General features: G+C 37.8%; 1 protein-coding gene across 2 annotated transcripts in view; it reads left to right on the top strand.

The window, feature by feature from the left end:
- The window catches only part of sgcz (sarcoglycan zeta), a 390798-nt gene that overhangs the window by 340886 nt on the left and 22315 nt on the right, over window positions 1-27597 (top strand). For both annotated transcript variants that reach the window (XM_018095591.2, XM_031895416.1), the window contains one exon: window positions 25925-26012. In XM_018095591.2, the coding sequence (XP_017951080.2) occupies window positions 25925-26012 (88 nt within the window). The remainder of the gene's footprint in view (window positions 1-25924; window positions 26013-27597) is intronic.

Genomic DNA, 27597 nt, shown 5'->3' with positions numbered 1-27597 from the left:
GAAAGTGGTGAGCAATTGTATTAAATTGAAAGATCCTTTAATTTGAAAGCTTGCATTGAAGATAAGATTATAAAACAATCAGTAGCAATCTATGCAAGAAGCATATATTCATTGTCAGGAAAGAATTTATATTTCAACCCCATGAGGTTAAACTGTCAGCTTCAATGCAGGGATTCTTTTGCTGTTATCTCAATACCTTGACTATTGAAGACCTCTAGAGGGTGAAACATGGTAACATCTGCTTTTTTAAGCTTAACATACTTGTATAGGGGTCTGTTTTTTCCTTGATTAGAAAATGTTTTCATGTCTGACATAAATTTGAAACAATTTGCAATAGGACTATGAAGGTTTTTGGTCATCCAGGTCATGGTATATCAAGGCAAAACAATTTAGAGAAAAACCGCAATAAAAGTAAAATGAAAAACTTAAATGTATATTAAGTACTGCAATAGTCTAAATGCAGAAGTATGAATGTGAGAAACTCAAGTGTATGTTAAATGCTGCAATGGCAAAATGAATCGTACCAAATATAAAGCTAAGATCCGGGTGTAGATACCCCAGGTCTATCACTCAATCCAAAAAGTTGTAAGTACATCAAGGTGCGGTAACAATGCTCACCGTAGTCCAGTGGTGGTCCAGGTGCTCGAAGCCCCGAACCCGTAGCAAAGGTGAACTCCAAAATTGAAAGGGTAATGCCAAGTACACCAGACAGCAGGATATTTCTTTTAAAACTTGGTCTTTATTTATCCATTAAAAACAAAAATGCCTTAGACCGAGTTTTAAAAGAAATATCCTGCTGTCTGGTGTGCTTGGTGTTACCCTTTCAATCATGGTATATCAAGGGGCTGATTTACTAATCCACGAATCCGAATGGGAAAAATTTGGATTGGAAACAAACATTTTGCGACTTTTTCGTATTATTTGTGTTTTTTTCGTCGCCGTTACGACTTTTTCGTAAATTGTCGCGACTTTTTCGTAGCCGTTACGACTTGCGCGAAAAGTCGCGACTTTTTCGTAGCCGTTACGATTTGCTCGTATATTGTCGCGACTTTTTCGTATTGAGCGCTCGTAAACGGCGGGCAAAACTTTCAGTCTTTGCATGATTTTGGAAGCCTCCCATAGGACTCAATAGCACTCTGCAGCTCCAACCTGGCCCAAGGAAAGTCTCCCATAGGGCTCAATGGCACTCTGCAGCTCCAACCCGGCCCAAGGAAAGTCTCCCATAGGGCTCAATGGCACTCTGCAGCTCCAACCCAGCCCAAGGAAAGCCTCCCATAGGGCTCAATGGCACTCTGCAGCTCCAACCTGGCCCAAGGAAAGTCTCCCATAGGGCTCAATGGCACTCTGCAGCTCCAACCCGGCCCAAGGAAAGTCTCCCATAGGGCTCAATGGCACTCTGCAGCTCCAACCTGGCCCAAGGAAAGTCTCCCATAGGGCTCAATGGCACTCTGCAGCTCCAACCTGGCCCAAGGAAAGTCTCCCATAGGGCTCAATGGCACTCTGCAGCTCCAACCCGGCCCAAGGAAAGTCACGACACTGAAGCTTGAATTAATCCGAAACTTTCGTACTCGGCGCGACGGCTACGAAAAAGTCGCGACAATTCGCGCAAGTTGTAATGCTACAAAAAAGTCGCGACAATTTGCGAAAAAGTCGTAATAGCTACAAAAAAGTTGCATCAATTTCCGAAAAAAACGCAAAATACCGATCATTATGAAAAAAACGCATTCGGACGCTTTTCGGACGTTCGTGCATTAGTAAATGTGCCCCCTAGTATAAGTAAATCTAGAGCAACTTGACTTGCTGAGTAACCATTGAAGATCAATGATGGATCAATGATGGATCTCATGGATGGATTTCAAATAGCAGTTTGGTTGGTTCTCATGGATGGGTTTTATATAAAGTGATTTATATAATGTTTAAATCATTTTTTAAAGGTATGGTGATCCAAATTACAATTGCTTGAAAACCCCAGGTCCCTTATTCCCTATAACATGAATAATTTAATGATTTAAAAAATGTATGGCCCCATCTTAACACCTTCATGAATGCGCTACTGTCAGAGAAACATTCTCCTCGCTTGAGTATTAATCAAACCTGATTTTCATAAAATATGTTTGGGAACTGTGTCAAGCACAAATGATTATTTAAAGCTATGCTTATTAAGACATTCTTTAGTCAATACTTTCTCTGAAGCACTTTTATCTGAGGAGAATAGTAATTCCTAAACTGAATTGATTATTTTTGAGCATCAGGAAGAAAAAAATGTTCTATATGAAAAAAGAATCTTTACAAAAAAAAAAACTGCTGTAATTTACGTCTTGGGTTCTTTGTCAGTGGAACTGACATCTTACCTAATCCAAGCTACCCTATACTCATTGATGGGGTTCAAGCTGCCCATTCTATCCCTGCTAAAACAAAAAATATCTCTCTTTTTTCTGCTACTCTCTCTAATACAGCACCTGTAAGAGGTTTTATGTTCTGAGGAGTTGAGTGGGTCCATTGCTCTTAGAATGGGCCATACACAAAATGAATAGCCTATAGAATAACCAGGAAATGGGAACTGGTTTGACCAAGTAAATCTCATAAGATTCAAGAGAACCACTCATCATTTACAAAACTTTACCTAAACCAATCGGAAATGTTGCATTTACACAAATTATTCAAATTAATTTCCTTACCGAAACTTTCATTGTTTTTGTTTTATAATATTAATAATAAGGTGATTGCAACACATCTTGTGTGTAGAATTGAGTTACAAATTATACATATAGTAAGTCAAACATGTCATGTCACAGCCTACAGCAAATAATCTCTCCTGCATAGTGACTTTGTCTCCTAGTGGAACAGACCATCAAACTTCATGTTTTTTAATATATGCCTGCTCCGAAATATCCCTAAAAGGCAACATCGCATGTCCAAAGACATGCTTATCTTCCTTAAAGGGTTAAAGGGCCTGTCCAATTACTATGTACAGAATTCTACATGTTTTATGTTATATTGTACGGTAGATATTGCTTACCCCAAACGCAATAGATGAGAAATGTGAAACTTTTTAAAACCATCTTTGTTGAAAAGTAGAGTTAGAGAGTCCCCTTACCATAACATTTGTGTAGAAATCTTTGAAGAGTGTGAAGTAAACTTGGGTCCTACACGTAAGTAAGCAGTGGATGACCAAGTTTTTGCAGGTCCAAAAAGCACACTTCTAAAATAACTGGAAAATGAAAGAGAGAGACAGTATATTGTGTAACCCATACCCCTTCAAAGTGGACCACTTCAGGAAATCACCTAAAAAGTGACCTATAAAGCATATCTTTTATTTAAACTATAAAAAAACACCACCACCCAATTGAAAAAAATGACTTTCACAATTTTATGCTGAGGGACAGTACCTTCAAAACCACGTATCCACAGTGGCCTGTAAATACTTGTAACTACCAAAGGCAGGGCAACTGGTTCCTAGTCTAACTCCTTCCCCAGATTTGTGGTTATAAATGATAGTGGTATAACCTGTTACACCCACCAACCCCCACTATAAACCATCACATTAGTAAATCTCTTACCTATGTTGGGACTTGAAAGGGCTAGTCTGCAGGCTGTCTATGCCAGTTCTCTATGTCTTGCCATGGTTTCCTTTGGGGCATGTTTTAATAAAGTTGTTGTTGGTGGGGTTTTTACAGGTTTGCACTGAATGGCCTACAGGTGCATGTAACAACTGTAGTTTAGTAACTGGGAAGATGACTTAGGGGTATATTTATCATGCTGTGTAAAAAGTGGAGTAAAACATCACCGGTGATGTTGTTCATAGCAGCCAATCAAATGCTTTGCTTTAATTTTCTAACTGTTGAAATCTAATTGCCGATTGGTTGCTCTGGGCAACATCACCATGTTTTACTTCACTTTTTACACAGCATGATAAATATACCCCATAGTGACTTTAGTTACACACTACAGGCAGCAGATTAAACATTCAAATGACTTGCATGATGAGTTTCTCTTTCATTAAATGACATGCTGCTAAAAGCTGGAAATATCTGGTACAAAACATACACTCGTATGAAAAGAAAATAACTTATGCAATTTACGTCTTTTACTGTCAAGAATGCGACAAAGAGAAAATGTCACAACATCTTCAAAAATGTGCGGCCTGTGAGCAGATGATGGATGAGTTTTGAACATATCTGTCTTTCATCACCTTTAGTGTAAATTACCATCAACGCAATTCTAGTTTTGGCAAAGAAACAAGGGGAAAATAATCTCAGTAGTTATCCTTGGCATTTCCTGCATCAGCTGAAAAAATGGCTAGTCGTTCAAGTAGAACCTAAAAGACACTTTGGAATTTAAATCTAACCTTGGTTTTATCATATATTATGGTTCTTTTATGACTGTTTGCTTTCAGCTAATAGTTTTCATAATGGCACAGCAACTACAGTAGTTCATTAATTAATTCTATAGTTTTTATTTAAATTGCTAATGTAATTTATCATCAATGCATGCCTTGGTTTGTGTGTAAGCACAGTGCCTCACTCAAGCCACAGGGTGGAGCTTAGACAGTTTTTCTATTTGGAATCATTCAATGGCACATACTACTGGAAAAGTATAGTTCTGAAAAGGCTTTTTTTACATGAAATTATGGAACCACAGAAAGATTTTATGAATGAGCTGGAGAGAGTGCAGAGACTGCAACTAAACTGGTAAAGGGAATGGAAGATTTAAGCTATGAGGTTAGACTGTCGAGGTTGGGGTTGTTTTCTCTGGAAAAGAGGCGCTTGCGAGGGGACATGATTACTCTGTACAAGTACATTAGAGGGGATTATAGGCAGTTGGGGGATGTTCTTTTTTCCCATAATAATGATCAGCGCACCAGAGGTCACCCCTTTAGATTAGAGGAACAGAGCTTCCATTTGAAACAGCGTAGGTGGTTTTTCACGGTGAGGGCAGTGAGGTTGGGGAATGCCCTTCCTAGAGATGTGGTAATGGCAGACTCTGTTAATGCCTTTAAGAGGGGCCTAGATGAGTTCTTGAACAATCAGAATATCCAAGGTTATTGTGATACTAATATCTACAGTTAGTTAGTATAGGCATTGGCATATATAGATATATTTGAGTGTATAGATAGGCCTGTATATGTGTATATGTGTGTACTGGGGTTCATTTAGAGGGGATAAACTTAATAGACTTTTGTCTTCTTCCAAACCAAATTTACTATGTAACTATGTAACTGTATATAGTGTTCTATTGCTTTCCTACAAGCAGTATGTCTATCCCATTATACCCCAGGCCCTTTTGTATTTACCCAACACTGTTTCAAGCAATATGGCTACCAATATACTGCATATATCTCCACTTTCTAGCCATAATGAAAAGGATTTATAATGATACAGTAATTATCAAAATGTTATGTTTTTTTCTGTAAGGCTCACATATGATCTATTTTTTCCAAAAATAAAATGTAGCTTTAAAGGAGAAGGAAAGGCTAAGTCACTTTGGGGTGCCAAAATGTTAGGCACCCCCAAGTGACTTAAATCGCTTACCTTGTACCCCGGGCTGGTGCCCCTGTTAGGAGAAAACAGCACCAGTCCGGGGTACCTGTAGCGATGCGCTTCCTCCTTCCTGCTTTGTTTAGCTGCGACTATGTGGTAGGCGCATGCGCAGTAGAGTGAAAAGCCGACTTCTCTGCTAAAGTTCCACTATTCACTCTACTGCGCATGCGCGCGAGCAAAGCAGGAAGGAGGAAGCGCTGCAGGTACCCCGGGCTGGTGCTGTTCTCTCCCAACAGGGGCACCAGCCCGGGGGTAAAAGGTAGGCTATTGAAGTCACTTGCCTAACATTTTGCCTTTCCTTCTTCTTTAAAAGTGAGTAGTCTCAGACAGAACAAGAGAAAGCATAGTTAAACAAAATGATCACCCTGTTCCTTCACTTTTTTTGTCTTCAACTTGTTTTTCTGATTCAATGTGTTTTTCTTTAGTATTGGAGAAATTTTTTTGCTTCAGAATTTATTCATATGAACATATGAAGTTTCTCCTGCTGAGAATTTTTCTGAAAACATGTTTTATGCTTTAAACTAATTCAGCTTTGTCTGGTGGAAGCTTATTCAGGCATTTTAGGGGCAGTTAAGCATTTGGTTACGCTAATGGTGTGAGCAGAAAAGGATTCCCTGCTGTTATGTTTTTCATGCATTTATGTATGCATTGAGTTTAGGAAAGCTAACATTGGCTCATTTCCCCTCTCTGGAACATGCAACATTGTTATTTAAAATTCAAATGAATGTAGAAAATATTAATAACAATAGAGGGAAAATCTATTGATATTGTTTGTGTTGATTTTATATCACAGATAAGTGTATGAAAAACAAAGGTTGACCTTTTAATAATATTTAGTAAATGGTAAACCAAACTAACCTCTGACTAACCCCAAAATATATTAAAGCAGTAAATAAATTGAATGGAGTGACTGAAATGTGCAATGTAAAAACAAGGAGGTGGAATGTATAATTATATTTATTTTCTCAATTTTCTATTTAGTTGCTAAGCTGTATATACATAGGTCAGTATTACCTGTCTACTAGGTCACAATTCTCACTGTATACAGAGCCAAAGGATGTCCTTCCTAACTTCTGTCTGTTTGGGGGTCAGCCAGATATTGATCTTGCCGGTTAAAAAATCCTATCCAGGATAGAATTAGGTAGTTGAGATCCTCTCCCGGTGTTTATGGGACAGTCATGTGACCAAATTGGTGTCTAAGGAGCCAAACGATCAGATCAGCCCACCTTTGTCCACCAAAAGGTGACTAAAGGTGGCCATACACCGGCAGATCCGCTCGCTTGGCGATGTCGCCAAGCGAGCGGATCTTCACCCGATATCCCCACCTACGGGTGGCGATATCGGGGAGGCATGTTGGTGAATTCTGCAAGCGGCAATGGGGCAGTCGGTTCAGGGACCGCATCAACGAGCCGATGCGGTCCCCGATCCGATGGGATTTTCTAACCTGGCTGACCGATATCTGGCCAATTTCAGGCCAGATATCGGTCGGCCAGTCCGATCGTTTCTGCCCCTACACAGGCCGATAAGCTGCCGAGTTGGTCCAAGGGACCGATATCGGCAGCTTCTATCGGCCCGTGTATGGGGACCTTTAGTGACTTTGCCAAACAACTATATATAACCAGCTTTACTCACTCTACTTATAGCGTCAGGCTTTAGCAGTCTGCCCACACTCTTCCTTACATATTTCTATAAACCCTTTGCATAGTATAATTAGTGATGAGCGGAATTTTTCACCAGGCATGGATTTGCAGCAAATTTTCACTAAACAGGTGGAATTTTTTCGGTGAAAGTAAAGGCTTGACCTAACAACCCAGGGGATATGGTCTGACAGCTTTAAATTGTGAGTTAGTTTTGCTTAATGGGGTGGCAGACACAAGTGTATATAAGTAGTGATGAGCGAATCAGTCCCATTTCCCAATCCCAATAAGCGCGTGACAATTTTTGATCACACGTCAAATTTTTCAACAGCAAATTTTGTCGCCCGTTTCGCGAAACAATCTGCTGGAAAAGTGGATATACACTGCAAATCCGTGTCTACCGCATTTTTCTATTAAAAAAAGACATTAAATGGTCTTTTAATACATTTGATTCTGTAGTAGCAGTCCCCTATTATTTTCTAAATATTCTGTAAACAGATACTGAACATTTATTGCAAATTATCCTGCGCAACAAAAACAACCTCACAAGATAAAAAAAGATCAGTAAATATAAGAAAAGATTACCAATTATTTCCATCCTGTGCCACTTCATTCCAATTATGTTAAATTATCTTTCAAATATAATATTCTTAGATCCAGGAGAAGGGAACGTTTGACATTAAAAAAAAAAAAGAAATCTAAATCTCTAAATGCAACGGCCAATTTAAAGTCTGCAATTCCATGAATACATAATCCCATTACAATAGAAGTCTCATTTACCTCTTCAGTATCATCCAGAAAAAAAATGACTTGATGTTAAAGGATTTAAAAGTCACAGTCATTGCCGAATGTAAAAAAAAAGCCCTGAAATGATAACATACTCAAAAGCCCTTCAATGAAATATATAATTTAGTAGAGATCTCTCCAAAGTAATATTTTCATAAATACTAGTATGAAGAAACACACTGCAATTTCAATGTTGGTTTTCACTGTTCAAATTATATATTTTCTTACACCTGTTATGTGAGACCTTGAAAATGCGACAGCTCTGAAGTCATTTTCCTTTCAAGAGCAACATTCAGGTAATTGTGCACAGCTCTACCAGTAAGTAACTATGACAATATGATGGTGCAAGTATAATACATTTCTGCTTTCAATGTCTATTTGGAGCCAAGGTGTAATTAGGCCTTCTTATTAAATGTATACAGGTATGACACCTATTATCCAGATATCTATTTTCCAGACAGCTCCGGATCTGGACCTAAATATGCTGCTACTAGTGATGAACAATTTTTTTGCAGAAAAATTCATGAATCAACAGGAAAATTTGTGAAACGGTGAAAAATCTGCAAAATGTGTCAGTCACACAACTTTTTTGTCATCCGCGTCTTTTTTGATGAGACTGCCCAATTTGACGTGACCGCGACTTTTTGAGACGTGTGACAAATTTTTCAGCAATTTTTTGCAAATCCATGCCTGCCGAAAAATTTGCTCATCACTAAGCCCCTACATAGTGCATGTAACATCACTCCCAGAGAGCACCTCGACCTCCCTACCCCCTTAGTCCCCCAGCTCCATTGCTGAATATCCTATGGAAATCCAAGGTGAAGGCTGGTGGCATTTTTCTTTTAATTAAAAAAAACGAAAACACATGCACTTGAGGCCCACCCCTAAGGCCGCCGCCCTAGGCACCAGCCCTCTGGTGCCTCATTATAAATACTACCCTGCTCTTATTTACAGAAATTGCTTTTTCCATTTTTCTAATTAAGGAAACAATTTTTAATTTCTCTTTTCTTTGTAGTAATAAAACAGTATCTTCTCCTTGATAGTAACTAAGCTGCATAAATCCATGTTGGTGGCAAAACAAACTTTTTTTTTTAATGTTTTTAGCCCTGCACAGCACAAAATATATCCTGGCATACTGGTTGGTTCATCTTTCATGATTGTCATGTATTTCATGTATTGTGCATTAAGTGTTCAGTGCCAGCCCCACTGACTGTGTTTTGGGGTGTGAGTGCCATGGCAGTCCAGAGCTGCCCCAGTCCCTAGGCTAACACTAGGGGGGACATTTATTAATACACGAACACTCCGAGCATATTTTCTGCGACTTTTTCGTACCTTTCGGGACTTTTTCGTACTTTGCGACAAAATTTGTGCGACAAAATTGTATTGTCGTGCCAAGTACGAAAGTTTTGGATTCATTCAAGCTTTGTTATCGTGAATTTCCTTGGGCCAGGTTGGAGCTGCAGAGTGCCATTGAGCCCTATGGGAGACTTTCCTTGGGCCAGGTTGGAGCTGCAGAGTGCCATTGAGCCCTATGGGAGACTTTCCTTGGGCCAGGTTGGAGCTGCAGAGTGCCATTGAGTCCTATGGGAGACTTTCCTTGGGCCGGGTTGGAGCTGCAGAGTGCCATTGAGCCCTATGGGAGACTTTCCTTGGGCCGGGTTGGAGCTGCAGAGTGCCTTTGAGCCCTATGGGAGACTTTCCTTGGGCCGGGTTGGAGCTGCAGAGTGCCATTGAGCCCTATGGGAGACTTTCCTTGGGCCGGGTTGGAGCTGCAGAGTGCCATTGAGCCCTATGGGAGGCTTCCAAAATCATGCACCGGAGAATCAAAGTCGGAAAGGTTTTCCCGCTGTTTACAATCGTTCGGTACGAAAATTTTGGATCGGCAATACGATATTATAGTGACTAGTACGATTTTTTCATAGGCATTTTTGTGATATTTGCGATCTTCAGAAATTATCGTATCCAATCCACATTGTTCCCATTCGGGATTCAAACTCATGATTTCATGAATGTTCCCCTAGGATAACCAATCACTGCTATATACATATAGATATATATATCTACAAATTATATAATTACAACATTTTTAATGTAAAGCCACAAAGTCATTTACACAAATATTTATATGAAAGCCCATTGAATGGTTTAGTACTATTTCATATTTATGTATTCAGCTACATTTTATTTGCATGAAATGACCCATTTTCTGTCTCTAGCTGCTTCCCTGTGGGCCAGCAAAATACTTTTCACAATTCATTCGATGCCAGTGTTATCCAGAAATAGCAAAAGGAGAAACCTGGCGAGGGCCTTTCGCACAAGCTGACAAAATTCTCCCAAGGGACAAACCCATGCATGAAAATACTAGGCCTCCACTGGCACATTAAAGATCACCAGAATCACTCAGTCAAGATGTATCCCTGGGCATCAGAAGATGAGTGTCAGTGATTCCCCTGACAATTACAAAGCTATATCCTAAAACTGGTATATATTCAGATCTCTAAATTACCATTACCCCATATGAGACATCAAGGCGACTAATGAATACTGAAAGCATAAAGACTTCAGGATAAAGTAAATGCCCAAGACAAGTCAGGGCTAATAAGGCAACCTTAGAATCTTAGTGCTAGCAAATTGAAAGGGATAATAAAAAGAAGGGATGCCTTATGGCTTGATTGTTAGCTGCTTCTCCAGATTATATTAACAAATTAGTATAGAAACTTCTTCAATATGATTAGTCGTCTTCTGGTAGATTTAATCTAATAGCAACTGGACCTTATATCAGACAGTCTGTGCCCCTATTCATTTATGGTATAATAGAACTATAACAGCCTTTTTTAATATATTCTTGTAAATATAAAAAAGTTTGTCCGGTTTTATTGACCTTATACTTTTCAGAGTGAAGTACCAATAAAATCATAAATTACTTTCTAATGTTTTTCCCAAAATAGGCATTTATATTAAGTACAATATCTCCAAAAAAGGGAAACATTTCTATTATAAAAAATAATGAAACTGTTAATATATCTGTTAGGCAAATAAAGTTTTCTTACACTTATTTATACACACAATTTGTTTTGTGAGTTCCTTATTCAGACTTATTTTTTAGTTGCAGCTACCATACTCATGGTGTTAATCACTACTCTAAGGGGCCCATTTACTTACTCACGAACGGGCCGAATGCGTCCGATTGCGTTTTTTTCGTAATGATCTGTATTTTGCGATTTTTTCGGAAAATTATCGCGACTTTTTCGTTACCAATACGATTTTTGCGGAAAAATGCGAGTTTTTCGTAGCCATTCCGAAAGTTGCGATTTTTTCGTAGCGTTAAAACTTGCGCGAAAAGTTGCGCTTTTTTCGTAGCGTTAAAACTTAAAAGGCGCGACGTTTTGCGCAAGTTTTAACACTACGAAAAAAATCGCAACTTTTTGCGCAAGTTTTAACGCTACGAAAAAATCGCAACTTTCGGAATGGCTACGAAAAACTCGCGTTTTTTCACGCAAATCGTATTGGTAACGAAAAAGTCGCGATAATTTCCGAAAAGTCGTAAAGGCGCCGAAAAAATCGCAAAAAATACAAAAAAGTCGCAAAACGTTCGTTTCCAATCCAAATTTTTTCCATTCGGACTCGGATTCAACCCATAGTAAATGTGCCCCTAAATGGCGGATGCCAACATGGGTTGGCACTTTGTAATGTGCTACTGACAAACAGCAAAGCAGAGTTGTTTGCAGTAGGAAAAAGTTAGGTTGAGGAAGCACACTACTTAATCATTTATATTTCAATCAAAAATAATAAAACCTATTTGAGAAAAGCTATTATTAAGCCTCCCTGCATAGTTCAGTGGATTATTATATATGTGTCATGGTTACCATTTAAATAAGGTACTTAGCTAAGTAATTAATAGGGCATGTATCAAAGAATATAATAGGGTATTTATTAAACTATCTAAAGATTGCCAATTGTCTAGTGACCAATAGCAACTAATAATCATACTGGTCAGCTGTTGGAAAACACTTATCTGTATGTGGGCAAACTTTATGCTTTTTATTACATTATCCTTATTCTTATACGTTAGGGGTCATTTACCTAGACCTTTGACAAAAGTGCAAGAGCACTAAGGGGTCCAAAATCCATACCGTAATGCTTATTAATTGCACCTGCCTGTCCTATTGGGGTCTGTACCTGCCAGCACTCTGTAGCATCTGAATTACATGTAAGTTAGGTAACGGGTAGGGGCTGGGTGGGGATATCTACATGCCATCTCCTGCACACCTCTTCTAAATACAGTGCTGCCAAATGCTCCATTTTGGAGCACAAAAACCTGAAGCAAATCATGTGCAGGGCAGGGCACTCCATGGTATGACATAACATTTGGAATAAAAATAGCTATGCTATCGATCTATTTAAATGAAGTGCGTGGCAGGATATGGTGAGCTGTTGCCCTGCTGGTCAGTCTGGGGAATGGCACAAGTCCAGGATGAATGAAGCAAACAGCCATGATGACTGCATTAAATGTCTTCATTATTAAATACATTTCATAAAACTAAGCACCTTATTACAATGGTTACCATGGTGAAAATTGTTAAGTTTCATGTCCCTGAGAATGTCCCATTGCCTTTGTTATGCATTTATTCTTGGTACGGCATATTGCTAACCTCTCATATCTGTAGGTCTCTCTGCTTTCCCCAGGCATTTTTCAATGTCATCTTTGTTTATTTAGCGAAACTTTTGAGATGAAAGTTTGGTTTTGTTACTGAAACAAAGGCCTTTATAATCCATGTTCCATTTATTCTAACATCAAACATATGCTTTTCAAACGTGTGAAAAGGAGAGGAACAGAAAAAGGAAGTTTGATGGATCAGAAGTCTCAGTTACAATGGAAAGACATCATTCCACTGGTTGTTGATTAAAAAAAGGCATACTGTGCAGTAGATTTATTTCTCTAGCAGATTTATAAATGGGGAAAATAAGGCACTGTGCATTGATTTTGATCCATGCTTTATCATTTGCACACCAATTCAGAGTTCTATTTTATGTAAGATTTGCATAGGATTGCCAGGACCAGGAGGTCTTTTGTCTGAAAGCTGGTAGGCAGTGCTACCGGTAGCTTCTGCATTATTCATAAAGCTGCACTGAAAAGAAAATAAGCCTTTGCCTCAGAATAGGGCTCAGCTATTTAAATAAAATATATACATTTACAGCATAACGGTAGTTCCAAATACTGTACAGTTTTGGGTCAGTTTGGTCAGAAACATTAACATATTCATAAAGTCTGCATGGGTTTACATTTAACCTGCTTTAGTCTAAATCCACTTGGGAAATCATTCTACAACACTACACAGTTTTATATAAGGAGCAGGAGCTCAGGAGTTGGATCAGAGAACCCATTGCTGTCTTGCAGAACAGGAAGTCCATTTATTGAATGAACACAGCTGTCAATCACGCTTGGATTTATGATACATAATCTGTATATGTGCAGTTTTCACAAAGGTTGAAGGACTAATGAGAATAGAAAAACTAAGTTACAACTTAAAATAAACACAGCCAAAACCATATTTAACACTTCCCCAACCTATCATTATTTAAATATACTTATCTATTTATTTTAGTTTTTAGTACAAACGAACAGCAGTTTGAAATAAGACATGGCTCAAATTCTGCTAAAAAATCTAGTGTCCAAATTTAATGAGTTTTATTACCTCTTACAAGAAGATATGATTATTTCTCAGAACAGATATTGTAGTGCAGCTCTTTCTCCTGATTAAAATTATGGCTCTGCCGCTGGGAGATATTTTCTTCAAAAGTCGGTGCAACTGAAAAACAGTTTTCAATCTGTATCTTTTATTTACAATGAATTGCAGTGGCATTTCTCAACTGTTTCTTCCAATGGGCAAGTTTTTTTTTCCAAGCTGACAACAGGAAGGTGCCAAAAGTTCTAGTTTCTAAACACTGATGTGTGAAATGAAGCCAGTAATGGCTTATCTATCTTTTTTTCAATCAGCTTTACCATCTTGGTAACAGAGAGATTGTCCGTCATAACTAGGTGTGATAGTGAAGCTTAGTTAAGTGGGGTGGAGTTCGGCCACAGCTTTATTATATGATACGTCCTCGATAGTCCTTGCCATGCATTTCACCTTTACCAAACATTTAACAAACTGTATAGCTGTTTTACAACCGAATGCCAGCCACTGCCAATGCAGTGGGCATGTGGAAGACATCAAATACTGTAACACCATAGATTAAATGGCCAAGGACTATCACCCGCCGTTTGCTGTGACATAATATTTACACCCATTTATTACTTTATTTATTTATTTTTTTTACAAAAATAAACAGTGCTTTACTGAAATTTATATACGTAGCATGAAATTCAATGTCATAAGGCCAATGTGCCTGAAAACAGGGAGGGAGGGAGATGCGGCTCCGGCCACGCCAGGCCGAAGGAGGGGGAGTGCAGCACAGGAGATGCCGGGAAGATTGACTAGGATCTAGGCGAATCAAATGGCATCTGTTGAAATTCCTGGACAGCGCAGAACTAAATAAGGAGAGCACTGAGGGACTGTGGAGGCAACCAGGGACAATTTCCCTCCAGGGCACAAAGGGTCAATGGATCAGGTTACCGGGCGGGAAAGAGCACTGCCCAACACCCCCTCCCCTTTGCCTGTCAGCTCACCTTGCAGCTCCTCACTCTTGTGCAGCACGGAGCGTCATCCCCCTCCCACCCCTCCCTGTGCAAGCGCGTCTAGCTAGAAAACTATTAGGCCAACAAGTTTGGCTTAACTAACATGTCTATGTTCTTCTTTCAGGTTCTGATTCTTTAAAAAAAAAAAAAAAAAAAGAGAAAATATATCTGAGATATGCTTATAAATCGTGTTATGTCACAGCATTGAGGCGGGGAGAGTCCTTGGCCATTTAATTACGGTTTATTTGGTGGTTTCCACATGCCCACTGCGTTCGCAGTGCCCAGCATCCGTTATATAACATAAAAGTTTGTTGTGAAGTTGGGAAAGTTGGTATACATGGCAAGGACTATTTTTCGGAAGTCGTATTCTTTAATAAAGCTGTGGCCGAACCCCACCCATAAAGATATTGGTATTCAGCGTGTTTTCTTGTGTCTAGTGTTTATATGGGGGGGGAGATGGTTGGAAGGGAGGGAACAAGTCTCCGCAGTCTTCCAAGGTGGCCAAAATTGTGCATATTCGGGCCCCCATATATATGTATGACACAAGTTAAGATCACAAGGAGACATAATAAACACAGCAGTCCCTCATTGTGTAGCGCTGTACAGAGCAACAAGATACATTTTGTTTTCAGAGATTAGCAACCCCTTTTAATAAAATATGAATGTTTAGACATTTAATTGTATCACATTGCAGACCCTTAATATGCTTTAAAAAATGTAGTTTAAAAGAAGATCTAGAAGCAAGTGGTGTACCAGTTCCTACAAAGTGGTGCCTTAGTTATCTAGCTTCAATCTTAATCACAGTAGTTATTTTAAAGCTTTATTGGGGTTTCCAATGTCTTGTCCAGATGGGCATTTAAAGTACTGTTTCAACTTTTGCTGATGATACTAAACTGTGCAAAACTATAAGTTCCATGCAGGATGCTGCCGCTTTGCAGAGCGATTAGACTAAATTGGAAAACTGGGCAGCAAAATGGAAAAATGAGGTTCAATGTTGAAAAGTGCAAAATTGTGCACTTTGGTTGAAATAATATAAATGTGAGTTATACACTAATTGGTAGTGTGTTGGGGGGGATCCTTAATGGAGAAGGATCTAGGGGTTTTTGTAGAAAACAAGTTGTCTGATTCCAGCCAATGTCATTCAGTGGCTAATAAAGCAAATAAAATGCTGTATTGTAAAATTGCATTGACTCAAGGGATGAAAACCCCCTTTTTTTGCCCCTTTATAGGTCCCTGGTGAGGCCTCACCTTGAGTATGCAGTGCAGTTTTGGGCTCCAGTCCTTAAGAAGGATATTAATGAGCTGGAGAGAGTGCAGAGACGTGCAACTAAACTGGTAAAGGGGATGGAAGATTTAAACTATGAGGTTAGACCGTCAAGGTTGGGGTTATTCTTGCAAAAGGACACGGTTACCCTTTTCAAGTACATTAGAGGGCACAATAGACAGATAGGGGCTGATCTTTTTTTCCATAAAAATGATCAACACACTAGTCCTTCGGATTACATTGGATTTAGTATGGTAAACAGCAGACTTGCAGACAATTGTAGCTCACAGGGGTTAATAACCCTAGCACACCTGGATCAGTTTATAAAACAAAATAGAAGAATAAAATAAAATAAGCAACAAAAAATAAGACTAACAATAAAATTGAAACTGTGAGTTATTGTTTCAACATTCAGGACTTGCAGAGCATAGAAATGGTGAGAAATTGGAAATTGAAGTTGGAAATAGTTGGGATTTTTTTTGGACTGACATATATACTGTAGCATTACTTCTAAAATGGATGTACAAAAGTTGGGACTTTTAATAAGATATCAATCCTCCAGCTGACCTCTAGCTTGAGAGAAGAGAGTGCTGTGAATTCATATGCTTTTCTTGAAACACTTTCCTTGGGATTGCTCAGCTTGTATACAGTCAACCCTGGAAGAAACTTGTTGAGCAAGAGGAAAACTTTTTTTATTACTCTTCATATAACAAAAAATTACAAATATATCTTTTGAGAAAAAAACTTCAACTTCTTTGCACCATAAACAGACTTGTCAAGATTATAGCTGGAAACACTAATCTAGATCCCCACTAATGTACTTTCTTGTTTATTATTGCTAGATTTATATACTATACATCACCATCATATTTCACTGTGCTGTACAGTAGCAAGACAGTAGATACTATATATAAGATGAGGAAGAAGCAACAGGGGAATTAGTAGCTTTGGAGGATTGCCTTGCTTGCTCACAGTAGTTGGTAAATATCATTCTGACCATCTAATCACTTTTGAATTATTTTCCACTCCAGCTGTTTGGATTATATTTAAATGTGATCATAGAATATTATCCACTTACTGAGCAGAGGTTCAGCAGCGGAACACTGATAAGCTCTGGTAGTCGCTACAAGTGTTTGGATACTATACCGAAATAAAATGTTTTGGTTTTTTTTTTAAATATTTGTGTGTTAAACTGTGTGTGAAACTGTACTGAAGCTGAACATTTTTAAAGCTATAATGACCCTTTTTGCCTTGCCAAAGTATAATTCATGTAGCATACATTAGGTTGCTGTGTCATTCAGTTAAAAACCCCACACACCTATTATGATTTATTCTACAAATGGTGCAGCAACATGGGCAAAATGTGTTCTAAGTTAGTAAATCAAAGCAACCTATAAGATCCTTGCTTTCATTATTCTAACTGCACGAGACAAGTAAAAACTAACTGCTGACTAGTTGTTATGGGATATAAAATCAGGGTAAACACTGACCATCTTACTATACATCTCACTATAAAGGCAATTACTAGAATCCAGTCTAGCTTTCCTTGTTTTTGAGAGTGTGCTCCTATGTTCCCCATAGCAAATGGATGACACCCCCACCCACTCCCTGTGCTTACCTCTAGTGTAAGAGAGTGCAACTGCATATTTGAACAGTATATTTTATGCTTCTATGACATTACAGAGTTGGACAAATATACAGTACAACCTGTTAATTTAAGTCCTTTGTTCCTCAGACCATGTACAAACATCAACATGATGAGTGTGGGAATGTTGATCTGTGACATTTATGATCCATTCTTCTTGGTTCCTTTTGCAAATGATGTGATGCTGCCTGTCTTTATGTTTGATTTACAGTCTTGGATTGTTATTTGGTGGTGAAATTGTTTTTTTTATTTAAAGATTTTATTTTTCAATTTTCAAAACAAACAAACAAACAACAAAATTTACATTAACAAGAAGAAAGGAAAGAAGAGAAGGAAAGAGAGGAGTGAGGCAAGGGTCCATATCATACCATGGTTTGGAAGGACAATCAGTCCTATTCTGGAATAGGACCGGAGCTGCAGATGCCCTGTTAACCCTAGAAGACAAAGCTCTGTGGAACGAATGTTTGGAAAAGCGAGCTTTTCATTCAAGTATCCAAGAACATTTCTCCAAAATCTTTGAATTACCAGGTGGTGAAATTGTTAAGGGATGTTAGTTTCCTCCTTGAGATTACATTTGTTTGCATTGCTAAAGATGCATGGGCAATTAGGAAGAGAAATGTTTATGGTTGCTGGATATATAAGTGCAAGCCAGATACTTTGTTACAATGGAGCTTGGCAAGCTTTGGATAAATGCTTTCTTCTTAGTGCTAGTGCTGCCCTTGGTCATCCAGTTCCAGGCAATGTATTTGTAATGTATTGCTTTGTATTATGTAATTTGTTTTTTGTTTTAAATGTGGCAATTTCGATCCAGGGACTTTCAGTAGAACAGCCAGCCCTTTTTGATTTTACTTCCTTTATGTTGTATTAAAATGAGATGGTGGCCATTGCAGTATACCATTGCAATATAAATGAATGATTCTCAGATTGTTTGGCCGAGATCTATATTCTACATCATTTACTTTGACTTTCATCTCTCACACCTTATTTTTTCAGTCTGTTAGTTGAAGGTTTGTTATGGAGGAGATGTTCTACATCAGGGATCCCAACCTTCTATACCCATGAGACACATTTAAATTGAAAAAAGGGTTGGGGAGCAACACAAGCATGGAGAAAGTTCCTGGGGGTGCCAATAAGAGCTGTAATTGCCTATTTGTTAGCCACTATGTGGAATGACAGCCTATACGAGTTTCTATATGGCCTTACTCTGGACTAAAACTTGCCTCACAAACCACTGGTTGGGGATCACAGTTCTACATAATAGAAGTTCTCTCCTCTTGGAGTTTGTCCAAGGGCTTCATCAGTCTTTTTTCTATTACTGGATTACCTTGGACCTTGAAAAGTTTGTTTAGTATTTGACAGCAATCATTTTCCGCAACACCAGAGACATCTTCTTGTAGGGTGTAACTGGTATAACATAAGTCTTTGCCATCTTGGTGCTCTGGTTTGGCTTCTGCCTTTTAATTTGTTTTCCATTTATTCTTGCTTAGTGAGTTTTTTTTTCTGCATATCAGGTACCTTAAAGTTCTGTCAGTGGCAACTGCTTCTAGGGAAAGGCTAGAATTGCAGAATATCAGAAAGATCTAGAGGGGCTTCTTCCCAGCATTTCTCTCAACTTACCCTGTTACTTTGGAAAATGAAGGAAAAGTCAGCTCACTTTAAGATATAATCAACCTTACAAATTCTGTAGTATGATTAAAAGATTTTATAGAACGTTATAATGATTTAAATCTAATCACATATGCATATGCTGACTGGGCTTCAGGGCCACCATATGTATGCATGATCAGTTCATTCATCAACTGTGTGGAAGGTGCAAACAAAAAAAAAAAAGGCAATTGAAAAGTGTCAGTTTTTTGTCCACAAGGGACCAGGCCTTGCAGTAGATCCTGCATCAGTAAATTAGACCTTTCATGTTGTTTTACATGATTATTAGTTTGTTACAATGTTGCCCAATTTACTATGACACTTGAATAGTTGTTGTAGTTACACTGGCAGCAATGTCTACACCACCTCTAAATTACTACATTGTAATTTCCATTCACTTCATTGCTGCCACTTTATTACAGTCAATTTGCAGCCACTCTAACTAAACATAATGATGTCGAAAATAAAGGTTATTGGTAATCAGTGTCAGGCAGCCCATGAATAATGGTGTCAGTGACACAGTTAATCAATATTTATGCATATCTGGAGGCAGTAATAAAGTACTGTACAGGCAGCATAATATTAATTCTATCAAGTGTGAATATCATTAATACTAATGGGTATCTATTACATAAACTACTAAACATGTTTCGCTTAATCAGTGTCATAAAATAACAGGCAGCCATTGTGTAAACCCAGTAATCTGCAAAAAGCCCAGTATAAGTCTACTATTAAAGGGAAACTACACTTAATTAGATGCATTGTCATTTGCCTGAAGTTATTTAGATTTTGTTCGGTAGGCTACTGCTTTGAGTCACTGACAATGTTATTAAATAGTACACAGCCCTGTTAACAGTTAAGTTCTGATCTTTACTTATTTAGCACAAAAGCGACTCTCACCCACTCATAGATAAGAAAAATGTTTTGGGATCCCTATCTTAAGAACTACAGTCCCCTTATGTCAATGGTTTCCAGGGTTTTCTTTTGGGCCAAGCTTCCTATTGAGGCCCTATTTTTGGCCAGGGACCCCCTAGCACATAATATGGTTACAAAGAAACAGTATGTAAACATTGCTGTATCAATCATTTAGGGATAATAACGTCTAGGACACTGGGACACTAAATGAATTATCTCAAATTTCCCTATAATTTGCCTCTATGTTGTGCTCCCAGTATTTATCTAGGCCCCCCACCACTTCCAACATTCTGGAGTGCCCATTGTCTGGTAACAGCTGCCTATATGTGATATAGATGAAGGAAAGGATCCCCTAAAAAAATGAAAGTTATAAAAACCACTTTGGAACTCACCAAATATAGGGTTATGTATTAAAAAAAAATCACTTTTCAAACATTAAAACCATCACACCAGCACAATATACAAGGACCCTAGTCCTAGCCCTGCTTGTAAATACATACAAATTGATCTTGCATTTTTTACTAGTTCATCACACCAAAAGTACCAGGTATATATAGATATGAAAATAATATGTTAATAATAATAATAATAATACAAACATTACCCCAAAAAGATCATGAATATTAATACACATATATGCATTTATTATGATAAATAAATATACCAACCCTCCTTGTAGAATATGCAGTCAGAACCCAATGCTAAACAAAACCAAATTGTTTCTTGCAACATAAGTTCAAAAATATGCCCAATCATTATAATTGCACACATTTTTCATTATCACCTCCTTATTACCACTTAATCATGTAACCCTTATAGGTTATTACAATCTGCACTTTTTTCCCCACAGTGCTGTGTTTATCCCATGCTGTTCCTTGCTGTTGTCAGGAGAGATGCACCAGATGCAACTGCACAATTTTTGTTGGGATCCTCAGATATATTTGCCCCTCTGGGCAACAGGCTGCTGTTCTAGAAGTCTAACTCTCACCTGGGCTTATAATGGCCATGGTTGCAGGAGACCTATGGAACTGATGCATCCAAATACATGAAAGTACAACTATCATCTCTGAGTTGAGAGTTCCCTATGTTATTTAGCTGATACTCTTTTCCAAGTGCATAAGTAGCTTTGTGCCTATAAGGCATGCAATAAATTTGACTGACAAATGATGCAGTTTGCTTTGTGCTAGTGATATAAGTACTGAAAGATGGAGAGTGAGATTTATAGCATCATTAGTTCTCTAGATCTAGTTAGAAAAATGTCACATTAGTGTTATCAATTGATGCTCAACACAGCCATCAGTAGTAAAGTAGTCCTGAATATAAATACAGGTATGGTTATCCAAATTTGTCTGGACCTGGGACCTGTAATCCAGAATGCTCTGCTCCTGGGGTTTTCCAGATAAGGGGTCTTTCCATAATTCGGATCTCCTACCTTAAATCTACTAAAAATCATCTACACATTAATTAAACCCAATAGGATTGTTTTGCCTCCACTAAGGGTTAATTCTATCTTAGTTGGGATCAAGTACAAGGTACTGTTTTATTATTATAGAGAAAAAGGAAACCATTTTTAAAAATGTGAATTATTTACTTAAAATGGACTCGATGGGAGATGTCCTTACCGTAGTTAGCTTTCTGCATTAAAGGTTTCCAGATGACAGATCCCAGCCCTGTACCGATAATATGATATAGAAAATATATTATGTAATTCTGCATTTTGCCATTGGTAAATTATTTCATGAAACTGTGGTGAAAATTTGCAGTGACGAAAAAATTCACAGACAAAAAATGGGCATTGACTTTAATGTATTTGGAGCAAGAAAATAGTTGTGCGCATAAAAATTGTTACACGCGTATAAAAATTGTCAAGAGCATGTAAAATTCAGCATGCAAGTGGAAACATTTGTGTACATGTGAAAAAAGTCACACAGTAGCCACAACAAATGCATTTCACAAGATTTTCGCTGTTTTGGGAATTTTCCACCAGTTTCGCCAATTTTCTGGTGAAGTGAAATAGGACAGATTCACTATTCAATATTGATATGTGCTTTGATCAAGGCCCATTGCACGAATGCATCAAGGCACATTGCACGATAAAGCTCACAGTCTGAGTATTCTAATAAGAGATCCAGATCTGGTAGAAACGCAACAACTTTTGAACAGCACAAATATAAAGGGGAACACAAAAATGACAAATATCAACTCTTCAGTATGTAACTTTTCATTTGTACTCATGATTATTGGACATCTCTGACTAGTGACGACCGAATATGTCCCATTTCCCTTTGCCAAAAAATTTGCAAAACTTCCAAAACATTCACAAAACAGCAAAAAATTCACAAAATGGCGAAAAATGTTGCACATCAAAAAAACTACGTGCGCAACAATTTTTTTTTACTTGCACCATTTTTTTTACGTGGGCAATAATTTTTTGTCGTGAATCCATACCTGGTGAATTATTTAGCCCATCACTATCTCTGACTTAGAAAAAAAAATGCCATTACTTTTTTTTTTTACTTCAATATACTTTTACCAAGCATGTTTTCTGGCAATAGTGTCGACTTTAATTGTGTTGACTCAGGGCATATTTCTCCGTGTCCTGCCCTAAAGCCACTGCATTTGTAAAAGGAAAATAATAAATGTGTTCATTTTGTGTCTTCATAACAAAAAGTTCTATGGTATAAAAACACCCATTGAGATTACAGAAGAAACTAGATAACTTTGTAAATACATTGGAAATGTATCAGTTAATTGACTTTATTTAGTTAAACTGTTTTTGAGTGAATATATTTCTGCAGTACACTACATTAATGTACTATGAGTCACTGGTGTCTGTTGCCTGGGGACAATCACACTAACCAACAATGTACGTTGGCATATCAATCTGTCTAACATTTCCTTGCTAAAGGGAGGAACTATTACTTTGCTCTTGCAGCCTATCTATCAAATTGTCCAGAAGCGCTTAATATCTAATAAAGAAGCTACAACGAGTTTCAGCATTTTTAAACTTTAAATCCAGTGATATGTCATCGCTTCGCACATATGTTCCACAGATGGAGATATTAAAGTACAAAGACTTAATATTGAGCTGGATGGCAGCAGATTATTATCTAAATTCAGAAATAAATCCTAAATCGTATCTTATTATCTAATTACAGCAGTCTAAATATACTGCTGCCAACTGATGCAGTGTGTGTGTAGAGAGGTTTGTTCCTTGTACATTTTATGCTAACATGTCTCAGTTTACATATAAATAGCACATTTACATCTGATTGTTTTAAAAATGAATCTTGCAATTAACGCTGACACATTTTATTTTTCATTGAAGTGGATAAACAGGCACACATAGTTACTTTGTTACACAGCTCATTAGGGATGAAAAAAGTCCATCAAGTTAAACCCCTATATCAGGGGTCCTCAAACTTCTGAACCAAGGGGCCGTATCAAGGGCCCCTCAGACCCTCAGTTGGGGGGCCAGCCCGCCATCACCACCAACCCCCCCCCCCCCGTCGGAAAACTCTGTGGCCCAAACTGGTCACATTCCCCCCCCAACTCCTCCCCCCCATGCTCCATTTGTCCATCCACCCTCCCGTCTCCAGTGCCCCAATCATCTGTCCGTCCACCCTCCCGCTGAGTCCTACCTGTTCCAGTTCCCCCCTGTCTTCCATCCGTCCTCCCTCTCAGCTCTCCCATCCTGCTGAGCCCTCTCTGCTGCCAGGGGTGAGGATACAGCGGGGGGGGGGCGGGTAAATTCCCCTGGGGGGCCGGATTACTATTGTGCTTGCCCATGAAGGCATCCAACTCTTAAACCATTACTAGAATTTGCCATCACAACATCACCCAGCACGGTGACCCACAGTCTCAATAACCTCACCATGAAGAACCATTTTTGTTGCTTCAAGTGAGTTCAATTCCTCAAGTCTAAAGGAGCCTTTTTCATATGTTCCATTCTATGTGATCTCCCACTATTTGTCTAAAATATCTTTTCATGTACTTGTAAATACTAATCATGTCTCCTCGCAAGTGCCTTTCCTCTAGAGAAAACAACCAAATTTTGATGGTCTATCCTCATAGTTTAATTCTTCCATCCCTTTTGCCAGTCTAGTTGTGCTTTTCTTCACTCTTTGCAGCTCATTAATATGCTTCTTAAATTGTTTTCATCCTTTGTGTCAATTCCCTTTATTACATAAGATCAAACTTCATTCACTTTAATAACTAGTGACTGACACTGCTTAGAGTTGCAAAGTCCGTTGTGTGCAAAAATCCCCAAATCCTTCTCATTTTTACCCAAGTGCATAACCTTGTTTTTAAGTTCATTTCCATTGTGCTTTCCAGATCTCCAATTTAGTCAAATCTTATAGCAAAGTGGAAAAACATTCTGCATGAAACTTTTACAGTTATTTAAGTGTGCAACCTAACCTACCATAGCAACATTCGCTGGGGCACACAAGTTCTTGGTAAGTGAGCAATAAGGGGCACACTAATGTGCCTTTTAGTGCTCAAGGATTAAATAACACCTTTAGTTTTTAACAATTTATCAGCAAACATGGACACAGTATTTACAATGCCTAACTTGAGATATTTTATGAATACAGTTTTATTTTTCTTTTCTTACAGCAAAACCACTATTGCTTTCTTATGTTTGCTAAAGGAATATTGCTCAAAGCACTTAGTATTTAACAAAAGCGTTTAAAAGTTAAAAAGACATTCTATAATTGTTTTATGCTCTGTTAATCTCTATTAATATGATTCCTATTTACTCATCAGTATTCCAATTATATAACTGAATAAATATAACACATTGGTGTTATTGGAAAGATAACATAGATACATAAATAATTAAAAACCAACTTTAGTCTGAGGAAATATTGTTAGCCAATGAGAAACAAAGGTTTATATCATCTTTCCAAGAGACCCATCAGCTTACTAACAAAACACCATACACAGAACTAGTACAATGGTAGAATTCTGGAAAGCTTTTCTTATCTAATATAATGTGAGTGCAAGTTTACTTTCATTTTATTACAACAATTTTACAGAATCACACTATGGTTTTGTGTCCCTCTGTGTTGCAGGACAAAAAATAAAGCTACCTATTCAAAATGTTGAATGTCTGCCATTGCTAAAATTCAAAGAGAAATAAAAGAAATACATGTGCTGTGTATTCAGTTAATAGTTCTCTTTCAAGACATGTTTGTGGCTTTTACTTTGCTTTGAGTGGGTCAGGAATGTGTGTATGTACCTATAAAAATGATAAGGCCAGTAAAGGAATGTTAAAAAAAAGCTAAGATACTGAATATATGAGAAGATATTGCTGCATATACCTTTCACCTGTTATTTAATCCAGCATGTACTGTATTTAATGTTAATTGCTAACATTCAGAGGCAGAAATGGGTTTAGAAACACTGGGGAAATGTACATTTGTAGACACAGAGACATGGGCTGCTCACTTCTATAACTGCTGTGCTTTGGCAAAAGAAATGTATAATGCAGCTATTTGACTGTAATTTTGGCATGGTGACATCCATTAAGTAATTATAATAGTGAGTAATGCAACACACCAATGCTTTAACTAAATGTCAGTGTTTATGGGAATGTAGTGAATTTTGACTAGTTTACATCATCAGTTACATCTTTCTTCTTTTACATCAGAAGAATTTTCTTTAAATTGTGCAATGCAGATAAATGCAGGTTTGAGGCGAAATGGAAATGATGCTGGGTTTTAATGAGTGGTACGATGCTCTGTGCTTTTGTATTTTCTTTTATTTCACTGCTCTCATTTTATAGTCATGTCTTGAAAACTTGTCTTCCAGGACAGCCCAGTGGTGTTCCAGTCTGACAGAAATATTACATTGAATGCAAGAAATGAGAATGGGCAGTTAACAGGTCAGATGACAGTAGGTAAGTAATTTGTGCTATCTCAACATATATCAATGTTTTATATATATATATATATGAAATATTTTCTTTACTGCAAGGTACAAAATGTCTAAGAAAACAGGACCCTAAAAATAATGCCAGGAATGAACAATTAATATAGAACAAAACAGCTATTGTATATTTAAAAATCATAAACAATGAAACATCTAAAAACAACTATACAACTAAACTGAAACAACTAAAAAAAGAATAGGTCCATCTATATCATATTAAAGGGCACATTTATGATGTACAAGCACAAAATTGCATTGATTTAAACATTATTTACAGAAGTATCCCTATACATTGACTCCAATGTTTGGCAACCTTGATAAAGCTAAAACATTTGCTGCAAGGTGGAAGGTCTGATGAAACTTCTATAATCCACCGACTCGAAGACTGGTTTCAATAATACCACACTCTACCAGTTTATCCAAATCCTACATTTTGCTTAGGGCTCTCTAGCCCACCTAATTGTCTCTGTTAACACCACCATTTGAGTGTATCATAACCACTCAAACATCCAAGAGAGACCTCATCTCAGACATTTATTGTTTATTGTTTGATATGAATCCTACCAGACTCCATACTAGATAGTCAAATACTTCCACCACTTCCTTCACTTGTTGGAGGATGGTACCCCAAACCACATTTTTTTGGAAGGATGAACTACTGCTTGGGAGATGTCTACAAATTAGAACCAAATCTATTACTACTAGGTGGTCTATTCCTGAAATTTAAAAACTGTGTTCAGAGACTGGCCAGTCAGATTCTAAAACATCACCTCGTGGAAGACTGAAATACAGACCATAAGCCATGTGGAATACCTAGCGGTCATATACTACTCACAGATAACCAACTTCAACAAAATTTGTATTCAATCTATTGCATCCCCCCACAAAATAAACAGCTGTAATGAATTGATTAGAAGCTAATAAGCAAGCTTAGAATGTCCTTTCCCAGGCTGGTGTCTGGGAGGACAATGCACTATTGAGTATTAAATAATGCTACGTAAGTAAATGTAGAGTTAAGCAGGAAATATCATGTGGCATGTAGTTACTGTATGAGACTTCACCCCCGCCCCCCTATGCTAATTCCATTTTCTTTTTTCAAGTATTCTTTATTTTTCGAATTTCAGACTGGGGGGGAATAGAGTACACAAGGCAAGAGGGAAGGGGTGATGCAGTTGGCAGTTTTAATTCCATTTTCTTATTTTTCACTTTTCATTTTCTTTGTTGATAGCTCCTTCTATCACTTTAGCTATCAATTAACTTTTTATTTTAGGTTTTGTGCCTTGGATCATACCAGGCACTTTGCACTTAATTCAGCAAAGGGAAAGCAAGTAACACAACATCAACACATTTAGCACAAGTAGAGATATGCCTGTAGAATTCCAATATGTTATTATAATTGTTTTTTTGACATATTTCATATTGAGAGTGTGAACCTTACAGAGTTGTACTGGTGCATTGTGATCCAGAAGGTATATAAGCACCCCACAATAGAAAGGAAATAGTGTATGGTGCAACACTGTCATTTACCCATTTCCCACACTGCACTTGGTTTG

Source organism: Xenopus tropicalis, chromosome 1, assembly GCF_000004195.4.
Source record: "Xenopus tropicalis strain Nigerian chromosome 1, UCB_Xtro_10.0, whole genome shotgun sequence".
NCBI lineage: Eukaryota > Metazoa > Chordata > Amphibia > Anura > Pipidae > Xenopus > Xenopus tropicalis.
Note: the sequence above shows the minus strand (reverse complement) of the source record. Positions and strands in the feature narration are given on the sequence as shown.